This window comes from Chiloscyllium plagiosum, unplaced genomic scaffold, assembly GCF_037043375.1.
Source record: "Chiloscyllium plagiosum isolate Xiang-an unplaced genomic scaffold, Cpla_swu_hap1 HiC_scaffold_7, whole genome shotgun sequence".
NCBI lineage: Eukaryota > Metazoa > Chordata > Chondrichthyes > Orectolobiformes > Hemiscylliidae > Chiloscyllium > Chiloscyllium plagiosum.
In genome coordinates, this window is record NW_028270145.1 from 44583744 (window position 1) to 44600165 (window position 16422).

Genomic DNA, 16422 nt, shown 5'->3' on the forward strand with positions numbered 1-16422 from the left:
TGCACACAATATTCCAAAAGTGGCTGCCCTAGTTTGCCATGGTGTCTCCTCGTTCACACACCCACAATGCAGTTCTCCATTCAGGTTAACCATTCTTTGTTGCTCATGAGACAACTCACCGCATTCCATTCCGGGCTACATCCATCGGAAACTGTGACAATTACGTGATTCCATTTGATACAATGGCAAGATTAGTAATGAATTGACATACAGCTGCAGTTGCCCTTTCTTGGGGCTGTAAAGAAATCCCGTGGCAGTATTACAGAACAGAGGAGCTCTTGCTCATTGTTCTGGCCAATCTTAATCTCTGACAACATTGAAAACCAGACGACCTTGCCATCAATGCATTCCTGATGGTGGAGTATAAATTGGTAGCTGTGATTCCCATACTACAACAGTGACTACACGTCAAACGTACTTCAGTGGCTGTAAAGCGCCTGTTTTTGATGCTGTGAGGCGTGAATGTAGATGCCTCTCAGGTCTGACCAGTATAAGCTTGGATTTATGAGGCAATTGTTGCTATCCGTCTGTGGAGAACGCGGAGAGACATTTATCAACAGGTTATCTGACAGTATCTGTTCTTTCGCAAGTTTGAGCAATATGTGAGAAAGGCAGGTTACGTAAACGGTCTGCGTTGGACCGTCATGAAGTTGGGAGCAAATGACAACACTGAAAGTCATAGAATCAATTCGTTCATTCATTCTCTCTTTGTGATTCAGCACTAATGTGCAGCCGAAGGATTATTTATGAGAGTCGAAGGAGGATTTTAGTTCCATGATGGAAGAACATTGATTGCAGTTTCGGTTCTCACAGGAGCAGGCTGGTACATGGGAAATGCCCGGACTGTATGTTGCTGAGTCGCAGTCTATCTCCTCATGGGCACCGTCTCGTCCATTCGCTTCAGACCGATTCCAGGCGGAGAAAGTGGTTGCTCCAAACGCCAGAGGCCACAGAAAGTGAAAGGCTCCCGGGGTCGGTGTGGGCGAGGGCACGCCAGGAGGGGAAGAGGCTCCTGCTGTCGGGAATCTGATCCGAGCCGTCCAGCTGCAGTCAGACAGCCACTCGGTAAGGACATCAAGCCAGCCTCCCTCACCACTGTTGCTGCATTTGGTGCAAAATGACAGAAAGAAGCAGAACCCCGAGAGAGAGAGAGAGAAGTTTGGTTTGTTTCTTTAATAAACAGTGTGTTTTGTTTTCAACCCCAAGTTTAGATCTGTACAAACCTACTCTTCCCTTCCCACCGCTTCTTAACTCTCCGTTTATCACTATTTCACTTTCGATTATTCGATGTTTCTTTCATGGTCTAGTTTAACTCACAGAGCGGTTTCATTTCCCTAGTTTAGCACTCAAAATTAACGCCGGACAAAGTGAAGGAAGTCTAATTTGTAAAAAGTCATGCATCATCTGGCAAATATCGGAATAAAACTTTGAATTCAATAGATTCAATTTTGTTTCGACTAAATGGACGAATAGACTAAGCATCTTGTCCTGAGGCAGCCCCTCAGGATTCAGGATGGGCTCTCTTCTACCCCGGTTCTCAGAGGTGGCTGACAGGATCAACAGACTCTGCGCCATGGGCTGGCAACATGTAGGATTGGATCCCTTTCACACCTCACCTTCCCCTCTCTTCCTTCTTCACGGAGTCTCTCTTTATATTTCGTGTTTTCCTGAAAAAAAAAATTTTGCTGAGTGACCAGTCAGGGTCATCTGTGGTTTGGCAGGAACGTTTAACATCTTCAAGGATGTTTTAAGGACATATGTGAAAATACAAATCTCTGCCCGGGAGAGTCCTGCCATGACTGAGTTCAAATGGAGTAGTTGATTTGGTTTTGATTTAATTTTATTGCCAGGTATACTGAAGTACAAGAATACAGTGAAAAGTGTGTAATGTCACCACACAAGGTGTGGAGGAGCTGGTATTGGGCTTGGGTGCCAAAGTTTAAAATCACACAACACCAGGTTGTAGTCCAACAGGTTTATTTGGAAGCACTAGCTTTCAGAGCACTGCTCCTTCAGCTGATGAAGGAGATGCACTTTGAATGCAGGTGCTTCCAGATAAACCTGTTGGACTATAACCTGGTGTTGTGTGATTTTCAACTTTGGCTACACAAGGTGCCATCCTAGGTACAAGTACCTTGGAGCAGAATCTTAAGAACAAGTTAGAAAGAAAAACAAAGTTAAACATTTCTGTAATTATAGCATTAAACATACAACATTAGGTTAAAGGGTACACATTGCAAATCTTTGTAGTTTTAAGTAGAAAATGAAGAAATAAAGCTTGACATTCAAACAGTACAGTCTTTTTTAAATGCTTAGTCACAGTGGGATTGCACTTGGAGGAATATTGCCAGGTATACAAATGACATTTCCTGCCCAGCAGAGCTGGTGTTGAATGATTAACCCTTCATTGCTGATACGTTAGATGGGAGAGGATGCTACAGTTGAACAACTTCTTGCCACAGGGTTTGAAGGATCTTAAAAAGGCACTGGTGGTGCCTCTTAAGTGCTTTGAGGGTTTCTGAAGCCTAAAGGAGTGTGAGGATCACTACTGACAAACAAAAGACCTTAGTCTTGAGTTTGAATTCCTGATTCTCAAGTAGTCTTTCCCGAAGTCAGCTGAAGGCTGATCCATTGAAGAGGATAATGAAATTCATCATCTATTTCTATCAGCATTTTCCAGGAACTTGCGACTGATCTTAATTGACAGGGAGGTATTTTGCTATGCAAGCTTATTAGAAGAGACATTAGTTTTCTAGGAAACTGTTCACCTACTCTGTCCTCAATCCCACACCCTGTACAATTGCAGTGAAATATCCCTACTTTTATATTCCATTCATATTGCAATTAACAATGTTTTCCTATTTGTCTTCCTATTCTGTGCTTGCATACTAACCTTTTATGATTCATGTACCATTCCACCCAGATCCCTGTAACAGTTCTTCAATCTTGTTCCATTTTGTGTAATATGGTGCATTTCTATTTTCCTGCCAACCCAACCCATTCACATTTTCCAACATTATATTGCATCTGCCTGATTTTTTTTTGCCACTCACCACTTATTTATATCCTTTGCAAACTCCTTATATCCTTTTCATAATTTACTGTTTACCCATTTTCATGGTATCAGCAAATTTAGCTACTATTGATTTGGTCTCTCCATTTAAGTCACTAATATTTGTAAATGGTTGAAATCTTAGCATTTATCCCTGTGGCTCACCATTCATTATAACTTGCCAAACCAAAAATTACCATTTTATCTCCACTCTCTTTTCCCAGTTAGCTAACTAATCATCTTTTCATGCTAATATATTATCAGTGATACCTTAAGCTCTTAATTGGTTTAGTAATCTTTGTGTTTGACAAGATACCAAATCAATCTGTAAATCTAAGTACACAGTTTATAAAGGTCCATCTTTATCTACATTTCTTGTGATTCCTCATAGAGCTCTATTAGTCAAATACAGTTTTTTTTTCACAAAACCATGTTGACTCTGCCTGATAATCACAGAATAATAGAATTGTTACAGTGCAGACTAAGACCATTTAGCCTATCATTTCTGTACTGACCCTTTCAGCATTTTGACTTGTTGCAACTCACCTGCTATTGTCTGTAACCCTGCACATTTTTTTTAAAAATAATCATTCAATGTCGTCTTGAATTGAACCTACCTCTACCACATTTCCAGTCAATAGATTCCTTACCATAACTACTCGTTTTGTGATAAAGTTTTTCTTGCCTTCTATTTGCTTCTTTTGCAAAATACTTTAAATTTATGTCCTTTGGTTCTAATTCTTGGAGTGAGAATAGTTTCTCCATTTCCAGTCTTTCCAGATGATTTTGGAAACCTCTGTCATATCTCCTCTTAGCCACATTCTCTCCAAGAAAAAATAGTCACAACTTCTCCAATCTTTCCTCATAACTGAAGTTTCTCCTTGGAACTATTTTCATAAACTTCCTCTGTACACTCCAATACATTCACACATTTCCTATAGTGTGGTGCCCAGAACTGTACACAGTATTCCAGCCGATTTCTAATCACATTCTTTCTTAAGATCATTATAACCTCCCTGCTCTTGTACTCTGCATTCCTTAGATTTTCTAAGTGTGCTACTACAATTACCTTCAATGATTTTAACATTTTTCCCATCAGGGGTGATAAATTAGCTAGCCTGTGGTTGCCTACTTTCTATCCCTCTTCTTTCTTGAAAAGAGAAATTACATACACTATGTTCCCATCTGATGGGAGCTTTCTAGAATATAGGAAATGTTCAGAAATTAAAATGAATACATCTCCATCTCATATAAGACCATCAATTGTCAATTGAGAAGAGTGCACTGATACTTGTCTTTGAAATAGTAAGGCTCATTACAATTATGTAACAACCCAGTGCACAAATTGACTGACTGTCTGCTATTCAGGAATAAAGTAATTCACACCAGATTTCAACCTTCATAAGAAAACAGATGAGTACTTGGTCTGGAATGAGGGAACACTGATGTCGGGTCCTGAGCTGGGAGGGAATGTCAGGTCCAGTGGCAAAGAAACTGTGTGTCAATTCTGGGTTGGATGGGTTGGGGGCGAAAGCGGAATGGAAAGGAGGGGATCAGGTCATGGGAGGGAAGTGTAAAGTCCTGGTTGGGGTATGAGCAATGTAATGTCAGGGTTTTGGGATGTTAATGGTGTTGGGCATTGAGGATGAGAGCTGGATTGGAGAGTGAGTAGTTAAACTAGGTATTTAATAGTCCTATTTTCTGAGTAACTATTTACTTCAGTAGAACCCTTTGAATTCTCTGATTTAAGCAGAGAGTTCTGCTGAAGTAAATAGTTACTCAAAGTTGAATGTAGAGTAGGGGAGTTGCCCAACAGAATCTTGAATTGCCTGGGAATTGCTTTGGAGTCTGCTATGTTGGCGATTCTGCAGTGTCTCCATCCACAACTCCCCTCTACACTGGGAAATGGCCATTGCAAAATTATCTACCTATTGTAAAAGCAGGAGCAAAATATCTTTTCAATGCACTGAACAGTGCTGGGGCTCAGTGGTTTGCACTGTTGCCTCCCAGGACCAGGAACCCAGGTTCGATTCCAGCTTTGGGTGACCGTCTGTGTGGAGTTTGCACATTCTCCCCATGTCTGCATGGGTTTCCTCCCACAGTCCAAAACTGAGCAGGCTAGGTGGATTGGCCATGCTAAATTGCCCTACATATTTTCCAGAGATGTGTAGATTGGGTGGGAAATGCAGATTATGGGGATAGGATAGGAGAAAGTGAGGACTGCAGATGCTGGAGACCAGAGTTGAAAAGTGTGGTGCTGGAAAGGCGCAGCAGGCCAGGCAGCATCCGAGGAGCAGGAGAATCAATGTTTCGGGCATAAGCCCTTCTTCAGGAAGGGATAGGATAGCAGGATGAGTTTGGGTGTGATGCTGTTCGGAGGGTCAGTGTGGACTTGGGTTGAATGGTCTGCTTCTGCAAGGGTTGTAGGATTCAATGATTTACAACTTTCTTATTTCTCATTATTAGCGTCCAGCCTGTCTGCCTTTAGAAGATCATTATGGTCTTTAATTATGCTCTATCTTTTTAAATACCTGAGGAAACCGTTACTGTCTGCATTCCAATGGATGTGGTAGTCACGCACTGCCAACTGCTGAATCTCTAAGCTTCTGGATCATTCCAGGGATCCAATAGAAATGCATGTGGGACCTTATAATCCGCGATGCACTGATGCACCAGGTTGATGACCCTTTACAAGAGGGTTGACAAAAATGTGTGCTATTGCTCTGATCCAGACAAGGTGACAAAACTACTGGTTTTAGACTATTACTGATTTGTTGCATTTATCTGACCATTAAGGATTCCACAGATCAACCCAGGATTTCATCAACAGGAAAGACTTCTACTCACTCAATGTGTAACTGGTCTGTGGCCTCCATAGGTGAATCCTATAGATGGTTCTTGGGAAATAGCTCTGATGCTTGCGTATATCACCATCCCACGTGTCACAAGTTTTCTGGCCTAAACTTGCCATCCCATTCCCTGGCTCAACTTTGTGAGCAAACACAAGGGCTACTAATGGGTACGTATGAATATGACGCCCCCTATGAATGCAGAGAAGAGGTACAACACATGTCATGGGTCTAGCAGAGCAACTATCGAAGAGACCAGATGTGGTCTTAAGGTGCATTTTAAATACTTGGATAACTCTGCCTTCATCATACCCAGGAAGGGTCGTATATCGTTGTGGTCTGCTGTGCACTGCACAACCTGGTTTGCAGAAGGGGAGGCATTGAATAGTGAGGAATTTGTTGATCGCATTGCCCCCTCTGATAAGGAAGTAGAGGAGGCTCCTGACCAGGCAATGAACGATGAAGAAGGGACTACTGACCAAGAGAAATGTGGTATGTACAAGGGAGGCTTGGAGTTATACTTGGGTGTTTCCCACGATTCTCTCATCCTTTCGGATCTATGTCAATCAAGTCACAATGGGCAGCAACCAATGGAAGGAGATCTGACACTGATTCATTTACCCTGTATTTAGCAAGAAATGCAAGGTTTTACAAGGTGTTGAGTCTTTATTGCTGGAACAGCACAGCAGGTCAGGCAGCATCTAGGGAACAGGAGATTCGACGTTTCGGGCACAGGCCCTTCTTCAGGAAAGAAGAAGGGCCTGTGCCCGAAACGTCGAATCTCCTGTTCCCTGGATGCTGCCTGACCTGCTGTGCTGTTCCAGCAATAAAGTTTCAACTTTGATCTCCAGCATCTGCAGACCTCACTTTCTCCTTTACAAGGTGTTGACCCTTAAACATGAAATGTTGGTGCTCTTAAATTTCTCTTAAATTTCCAAGCAATCCTCATTACATTCAATGCTGAAAGCAGTTTAAACGTACTTTGACAGTGCTTCTAGCATCTCTGTCCCTTGAATGGACATTCACCCGCTACTGTGACCCCCCCCCCCTCCCCCAACTGCTGTTAATTAGAGAGTTAGCAGAAGGGCCAGCAAATTCCTGTCCCAGCACAAATAGCATCAGGTCTCAATATCAGGATCTGCACAGCACACCCACAAAATCCAGCCCTTTGTTTAGATTTGCTTATAGTTTTATGAAAAACCAATTTTCAGCTGTGTTAATAAATCATCCTGAGGTTATCACAGCTTAAGAAATTACTTTGTCATGGACATTTAGAAACCATGTTCTGCGTAGGTATGCTGGCCATGAGATGTTTAAATCTGAAGATACGAAAATGACTTGAAAATATAGCTGAGCAAAACATTCAAATTACATGTCTAATGTAATTTGTCATCTTGCCGATTTGTCCCCCAAGCAAAATTCTAACTGGATTTGTGTGAAATGGTGAATAGCTTTCCACCATTGTGACTGCAGGCCAGAATGTGCATTACCTATTGATGTAGCACTTATTCAACTGCAGACCCTAGGAATGGATGTAAGTTGTTCAGCCTTGACAACAATTTAAAATGAGTAATGTCATTCATGCACAGATTTAAAATATACTAAAGTATTGATCAACCTATCTTTTGGTGACTAATTCATTTTAACTTTAGCTATAAGTGAATGTAATCAATCTGGTTTGCAGCTTGTAAGCACTGAACTGATGTCAGACTGTTGTATTTGTCACACCTCCTTAGAATTGCTGGTTGTGAAGGGTGAACAATTAAGAATTGTTAACAATTAAGTATCTCTCAAGTCTGTTATGCACAATTTTCAGTAGCTCAGCATCTTGTATTTTGATAATTTGAGAAGGTTGTATGCAAATAAAAATTTTGCCATTTTGCAAGCTAGATTTTCTGTGGAAATTTGAATTTTGCAAACTCATACACTTCTAGTGATTTATTGTCATAACTTTTAGAATGTCCAAATCATTCTTGCCAATAAATAATAAAAGACATGCTCACCACCATTGTCAATTCAGTATTTGATTTGCATTGCAAATCAAATTTTTTCAATCTATTTAGCAACTGTTGCAACTCCCGTGGCACATTTTTCTATTATTTAAAATTAAAAGCAAAACAAAAGTCTTGCTAACCTTTAAAATACTGCACTGTAAGCAAGTTATGCATTGCTTTCTGAGACTGCAAGTTGTAAGAGGCAGAAACTGTTTGGAATGATTAAAATCCAAATATTCTACTTAAGTACAAAAATGAAAGTTGTTTTTTTGTTATGAAGGACTTAAAACTAATTTTGCCTTTTGTTCATGGCCATTACAAACAAACAATGAGTGTGATCATTGGATGTTATGGCATAGAGTTTAGCCATTTGACCCATAGCATCAGTACTGGTAGAAGTACCATCCAATTAAATGCCAATTTTCAGTGTTGTGCGTTATGCCACTTGAAGTGCATAGATAAGTGCTTCTAAAACATGATGAATGAACAGTTTTACTGGGCAGAATTTAATGATATGGAGCAGGTGAGTGATCCTACCAATACATTGTAAAATTGAACACAGTGGTGTTAGGAGAATTTCCTGATGTCTACATGCCCAATTTTCAATTATATAGGAGGTTGACTGCTTCAATTGACAAACCAGTCCACCCTCTTTGAAAGGCCAATTAATCCACTAAATTAAAATTTCTGCAGTCCATCTGGTTTTGCGTGTGTGGACTAAATGAGCAGGTGCAAATTGTGAGAGGTCCCTGCTTGACCAAGGATGGGATAAAAGTCTGTAATGACGTGGCAGAGCTTGGAGTTCAAAACCTTCTGCTAAGGTTGCATCATTGCCCTGTAGGCTTTCTAATTTAATTTGCATAAACTGTGTTGTCAAAGGCTTGATGTTAGGGAGTCTCAGTTTGAGTGGGTTGTGAAAAGATTTGGTTTCAAAATTCCTCATTGAGCCAAATTCTTTCTGGTCGAATCACTTATCTGAGGAGGAGATGATGCAAGGAAGGCGAAAAGGCTAGCTGTCTGGAGACAGCAACAAGATGGCTACCAACGAGCAGGGCCACTGAGACACTGAAGGTGCTGGAGGGTAGAAAGGGATGCATGGGAGACAAGGCCAGTGAACGTGTAGCTACCCTGCTGGCAGAGTATATTAAAGTTGTACAATCTACTTCAATATGATAAGGGCAATGTTAATGAAGGCTTCTCCATCCAAGGTTTGTTTCAATGTGCTATATGGTTGGTGTGGAGGTGAAACAAACTGACTTGAAGAGCTTTCCACCATTCTTCATCTAAACCATGTCAATTACGTTGAAAATAACTGTTGCTCTTAACTGTTTCACTTCAGGGTCTTTTCCTTTTTTACTCATTGGAAATTTAGAAGAATGACATGACTTTCTTAAAACATACAATGTTCTTGGTGAGCTTGACATGGTAGATACTGAGAGATTGTTTGTGGGAGAGTTTAGCACAAGAAGACACAATTTCAGGGTAAGTGGTTGTCCATTTGAGACAGATGCAATTTTTGTTTTTCTTAGAATGCAGTGAATCTGTGGAACTCTTTACCACAGAGACCTATGGACACTGTGCTGTTAAGTATATTCAAGAATAGATAGACAGATTTTTGATCAATAAAGGTAAAGTTGCCAAATTCCAAGAGGGCCATAGGGCTGCACTCTCACTAGAGAGAGATGACTGCTGGTGGTTTAATCTGAGGGTCACCAAGACTTGGGGTAAGGTTAAGAAGGTGGGCCTTCATGGTAACCTCAGCCAGTGTAGGACTTGAAGCTGTGCTATTGGCATCAGTCTGTACCCTAAACCAGCCGTCCAGCCAGTTTAAATCAACGAGGGGATTAAGAGTTGGTGGGAAAAAGCAGGAAAGTGGAGGTAAAGATGGTGAAGTACACTCGATGGGCCAAATGATCTACTTCTACTCTTATGCCTTATAGCCACATCTCAGTACCTTCTGTTCAACCACACAGTTGGTCACCTTCTTATCCTCCCTATAGTTGTTTGATATTTGAAGTGGTCCATTTGAAGAATCTTGTGGTTCTTCACTGGAAATGCACAATGCAGGAACAGATTATTAGTGTTGCAATACCCATGAAGTCTAGTCTCACTACAGTTTCATTTATTAGCTAAGTCTCTTATATTTTGACCTAATATTTTCATTTATCAATGTAAAAATTTAGTTTTATGTTGATTAATGTTATCATTCTATTACATTTGGCAAGCACTTTGCAGCATCTTATGCCTTAGCCATTCTTCTTTAATGTTTTTTTGCAAATGGAGGAGCTTAAAGCCAAGGTAATTTATGCAAATTAAAGTGATTTAAGCACTTAAATATTTTATCTTCAATCCAAATCTAATAATACACCTATTATGAATATTGTTTGCTATTTTACAAAATTATATTTATAATATTAGCAAATTCACAATGAATGTTTAGGTTTTTTTGGAGAAAATGTGATTATGTAAAATTGTTTTTCAAAATAACTTGGAATCCCACTTTTTTTGCTTGCATAATAGGACCCTTTGTAGTAGAGCTAATTGTACTTGAAAAGAATCCAATTTATAAATTAGAGATCTCTCCATTTATGAATGTGAATGCCTCTCAAAGCATACTTAACAAAACGTTTATGAAGGAAAGACCATAAGGAACTGAATTTGATCCCCTTCAGAAGATCTGTGAATATATCTCAACAAAATATGAAAAATTGTATCTAATGTTTTCACAATATCATTTCCTACAAACAAATTTGAAATATAATTTTAAAGAAATGTAACATCAGGGATGAAGAGCAGCAAGCACAACTCCATAAACCATTCTGAATACATTGGTGTCTAATTCTGGACTCTTGAGTAGGTCTGTTAAGAAAAGACTAAAAAGCATAATAAAATTGGTAAGCACTTCATTCCCTGTGTAATATTCATGAGGGCACTTAGCCCCATCAGATGCACTGTTGCCATATGCAATTGACAGTTCACCAGTAATCAACTGTATTTGTATGCAAATTCCACAGTAGAGCTCATTTACTTCTTGAGTAATTACCATACACAAAACACACAGGATAATACTTAATGTACTGGCCTCAAAGTATAAAACAGTTCATTATTTACCTGATGATTCCAAAGACTGCACTTTTGAATCATGAAACACAAACCTGCAATGGCACAATCTCCTTCTCAAATGCAGTGGTAACATCATCCTGGATGGGAACTTACGAGTGATGGTGATCCCATAATTCTGTTGTCCATTTTGTGAGATCGATTCGAAGATGCTGCAGAAAATTCTTGGCAAGTTTTTTTAAAAATTTACACAGACTGTTGCTACTGTGCATTGGTGGTAGAGTGAATATATGTTTGAGGAGGTGGGTGGTAAGCTGATCAAGCAGGTTGCTTTGTCCTGGATGATGATAAGCTTCTTGAGGGTGTTCAAGACATGTACATCCAGTCAGGAGGACAGTGACTCACATTCCTGAATTTTGACTTCAAAATGGTGAACAGATGTTTGGGAATAAGGGGATGAGTTCCTCCCCACAACTCCTAGCAGCTAACTTCCTCTTGTACCACATAATTTATGTGGTTAGATCAGTCAAACTTCTGACCAGTGATGACCAGGATGTTGTTGATGGGGAGTTCAGTAATGCAGATATGTTGAACATCAGCGTAGATGGTTAGATTCTGTCTTGCCTACCAGTTATGTGGCATGAATGTTACTTACCACTTGTCAGCCTAAACCTGGATGATGTCTAGGTCTTGTTACATTTGCCATCAACTGCTCCAGTTTCTGGAGAGTCACTAGTGGTGCTGATCATTGTGTTGTTTTCAGTGAACATGCTCACTTCTGACCACATGACAAGTCAAAGATCATTGAAACAGCTGAAGATGAAATTAAAACAATGATCTTTGGTAAATAGAATTAAGAATTAATTAAGAATTAGGGGAAATCCAAAGGGTTTTTACAAATACATTAAGGACAAAAGGGTACCAAGGGAGAGAATTGGGGCCCTCAAAGATCAGCAAGGTGGCGTTTGTGTGGAGCCACAGAAAATGGGGAGATACTAAATGAGTATTTTGCATCAGTATTTACTGTGGAAAAGGACATGGAAGATATAGAATGTAGGGAAATAGATGGTGACATCTTGAAAAATGTCCATAATACAGAGAGGAAGTGCTGGATGTGTTGAAACGCATGAAGATGGATAAATCCCCAGGACCTGATCAGGTGTACCCTAGAACTCTGTGGGAAGCTAAGGAAGTGATTGCTGGGCCATTTGCTGAGATATTTGTATCATCGATTAGTCACAGGTGAGGTGCTGGAAGACTGGAGGTTGGCAAACGTGGTGCCTCTGTTTAAGAAGGGTGGTAAGGACAAGCCAGGGAACTATAAACCAGTGAGCCTGAGGTCAGTGGTGGGCAAGTTGTTGGAGGGAATCCTGGGGACAGGATAGACATGTATTTGGAAAGGCAAGGACTGATTAGGGATAGTCAACATGGCTTTGTGCATGGGAAATCATGTCTCACAAACTTGATTGAGTTTTTTGAAGAAGTAACATAGAACATAGAACATTACAGCGCAGTACAGGCTCCTTGGCCCTCGATGTTGCGCCGACCTGTCATACCAATCTAAAGCCCATCTAACCCACACTATTCCATGTATGTCCATATGCTTGTCCAATGACGACTTAAATGTACTTAAAGTTGGCGAATCTACTACCGTTGCGGGCAAAGCATTCCATACCCCTACTACTCTCTGAGTAAAGAAACTACCTCTGACATCTGTCCTATATCTATCACCCCTCAATTTAAAGCTATGCCCCCTCGTGCTCGCCGTCACCATACTTGGAAAGAAAAGGCTCTCCCTGTCCACCCTATCTAACCCTCTGATTATCTTATATGTCTGTATTAAGTCACCTCTCAGCCTTCTTCTCTCCAGTGAAAACAGCCTCAAGTCCCTCAGCCTTTCCTCATAAGACCTTCCCTCCATACCAGGCAACATCCTAGTAAATCTCCTCTGCACCCTTTCCAAAGTTTCCGCATCCTTCTTATAATGCGATGACCAGAACTGTACACAATACTCCAAGTGTGGCCGCACCAGAGGTTTTAGATTAGATTAGATTAGATTACTTACAGTGTGGAAACAGGCCCTTCAGCCCAACAAGTCCACACCGCCCCGCTGAAGCGCAACCCACTCATACCCCTACATTTACCCCTTACCTAACACTACGGGCAATTTAGCATGGCCAATTCACCTGACCTGCACATCTTTGGACTGTGGGAGGAAACCGGAGCACCCGGAGGAAACCCACGCAGACATGGGGAGAATGTGCAAACTCCACACAGTCAGTCGCCTGAGGCAGGAATTGAACCCAGGTCTCTGGCGCTGTGAGGCAGCAGTGCTAACCACTGTGCCACCGTGCCGTTTTGTACAGCTGTAGCATAACCTCATGGTTCCGGAACTCGATCCCTCTATTAATAAAAGCTAAAACACTGTATGCCTTCGTAACAACCCTGTCAACCTGGGTGGCAACTTTCAAGGATCTGTGTACCTGGACACCGAGATCTCTCTGTTCATCTACACTACCAAGAATCTTACCACTAGCCCAGTACTTTACATTCTGGTTACTTCGCCCAAAGTGAATCACCTCACACTTGTCCGCATTAAACTCCATTTGCCACCTCTCAGCCCAGCTCTGCAGCTTATCTATGTCTCTCTGTAACCTACAACTTCCTTCGTCACTATCCACAACTCCACCAACCTTAGTGTCATCTGCAAATTTACTAACCCACCCTACGCACTCATCCAGGTCGTTTATAAAAATGACGAACAGCAGTGGACCCAACACCGACCCTTGCGGTACGCCACTAGTAACTGGACTCCAGGATGAACATTTCCCATCAACCACCACCCTCTGTCTTCTTTCAGCAAGCCAATTAATGATCCAAACTGCTATATCTCCCACAATCCCATTCTTCTGCATTTTGTACAATAGCCTACTGTGGGGAACCTTATCGAATGCCTTGCTGAAATCCATATACACCACATCAACCGGTTTACTCTCATCTACCTGTTTGGTCACCTTCTCAAAGAACTCAATAAGGTTTGTGAGGCACGACCTACCCTTCACAAAACCGTGCTGATATCCCTAATCAAATTATTCTTTGCTAGATGATTATAAGTCCTATCTCTTATAACCTTTTCCAACACTTTACCAACAACTGAAGTAAGGCTCACTGGTCTATAATTACCAGGGTTGTCTCTACTCCCCTTCTTGAACAGGGGAATGACATTTGCTATCCTCCAGTCTTCTGGCGCTATTCCTGTAGACAATAATGATTTAAAGATCAATGCCAAAGGCTCGGCATTCTCCTCCCTGGCTTCCCAGAGGATCCTAGGATAAATCCCATCCAGCCCAGGGGACTTACCTATTTTCACACTCTGCAGGATTTCTAATACCTCTTCCTTGTGAACCCCAATCCCACCTAGTCTCGTAGCCTGTATCTCAGTATTCTCCTCGACAACATTGTCGTTTTCTAGAGTGAATACTGTCAAAAAATATTGATTTAGTGCTTCCCCTTTCTCCTCTGACTCCACATACAACTTCCCACTACTATCCTTCATTGGCCCTAATCTTACTCTCGTCATTCTTTTATTCCTTAAATACCTATAGAAGGCCTTAGGGTTTACCTTGATCCTATCGGCCAAAATCTTCTCATGTCTCCTCCTGGCTCTTCTGAGCTCTCTCCTTAGATCTTTCCTGGCTACCTTGTAACCCTCAAGCGCCCTAACTGAGCCTTCACATCTCATCCTAACATAAGCCTTCTTCTTCCTCCTTCTTGCTGAGGGCAGAGCAGTAGATGTGATCTATCTGACTTCAGTAATGTACTCAACAAGCTTCCCCATGGGAGACTGGTGAGCAAGGTTAGATCTCACGGAATACAGGGAGAACTCGCCATTTGGATACATAACTGGCTCAAAGGTAGAAGACAGAGGATGGTGGTGGAGTGTTGTTTTTCAGGCTGGAGGCCTGTGACCAGTGGAGTGCCAGAAGGATCGGTGCTAGGTCCACTACTTTTCGCCATTTATATAAATGATTTGGTGAAGAACATAAGAGGTACAGTTAGTAAGTATACAGATGACATCAAAATTGGAGGTGTAGTGGACAGTGAAGAGGGTTACCTCAGATTACAACAGGATCTGGACCAGGTGGGCCAATGGGCTGAGTAGTGGCAGATGGAGTTTAATTCAGATAAATGTGAAGTGCCACATTTTGGGAAAGCAAATCTTAGCAGGACTTATACACTTAATGGTAAGGTCCTAGGGAGTGTTGCTGAACAAAGAGACCTTGGAGTACATGTTCATAGCTCCTTGAAGGTAGAGTCGCAGGTAGGTAGGATAGTGAAGAAGGCATTTGGTATGGTTTCCTTTATTGATCAGAATATTGAGTACAGGAGTCGGGAGGTCTTGTTGTGGCTGTACAGGACATTGGTTAGGCACTGTTGAAATATTGTGTGCAATTCTGGTCTCCTTCCTATCAGAAAGATGTTATGAAACTTGAAAGGGTTCAGAAAAGATTTACAAGGATGTCGCCAGGGTTGGAGGATTTGAGCTATAGGGAGAGGCTGAATAGGCTGGGGCTGTTTTCCCTGGAGCGTCGGAGGCTGAAGGGTGACCTTATAGAGGTTTACAAAATTATGAGGTGCATGGATAGGATAAATAGACAAAGACTTTTCCCTGCGGTGGGGGAGTCCAGAACTAGAAGGCATAGGTTTAGAGTGAGAGGGGAAAGATATAAAATGGACCTAAGGGGCAACCTTTTCATGCAGAGGGTGGTACGTGTATGGAATGAGCTGCCAGAGGAAGTGGCGGAGGCTAGTACCATTGCAACGTTTAAGATGCATTTGGATGGGTATATGAATAGGAAGGGTTTGGAGGGATATGGGCCGGGTGGTGGCAGGTGGGACTAGATTGGGTTGGGATATCTGGTCAGCATGGACGGGTTGGACCAAAGGGTCTGTTTCTGTGCTGTACATCTCTATGACTCTATAACTGTGGGTGCTGGGAATCTGAAACAAACAGAAATTGCTGGAGAAACTAAGCAGGCCTGGCAGCATCTGTGGAGAGAAAGCAGAGTTAATATTTTCAGTCCAGTTCTGAAGAAGGGTCACTGACTAGCCCATCAGTTAGAGAACTGGTAGGAATCCCTGTCAGTTTTGGCAGGAAGAACCAAAGTTTGTAAGGATTTGCTGGGCAGTCTTAGAGGAAGTTGTGCAGATTCCATTTAATCCTGGAGATACCATCTGAACTTGGTGATATTACTGGGCTCTGTCATAAGCCTGATTTTCCTCCCACTGCCAGTGACCAAGACCCTCACATTGGCTATGTCTGACGTAATTGGGGTAAGTTTTGCTCTTGCCAGGAGACTGACATGGATCCTCTGCCATGATGAAGAGGGCCCAGGCAGCATGGTTCCTTCTGCACTGATCTGCATTAAAGCCAGCCTGGTGTGCACCTTGGCTCTATATCTAGTTC

At 41.7% G+C, this 16422-nt stretch overlaps 1 protein-coding gene across 2 annotated transcripts in view; it reads left to right on the plus strand.

Moving 5' to 3' along the window:
• The first annotated feature begins 404 nt into the window (after nt 1-404).
• pde1a (phosphodiesterase 1A, calmodulin-dependent) overlaps nt 405-16422 on the plus strand; it is a 605934-nt gene continuing 589916 nt past the window's right edge. The window contains exon 1 of one of the 2 annotated variants that reach the window (XM_043693462.2): nt 405-1065. In XM_043693462.2, the coding sequence (XP_043549397.1) occupies nt 876-1065 (190 nt within the window). In that variant the 5' untranslated portion in view covers nt 405-875. The remainder of the gene's footprint in view (nt 1066-16422) is intronic. The other variant, XM_087988965.1, reaches the window with a different exon arrangement.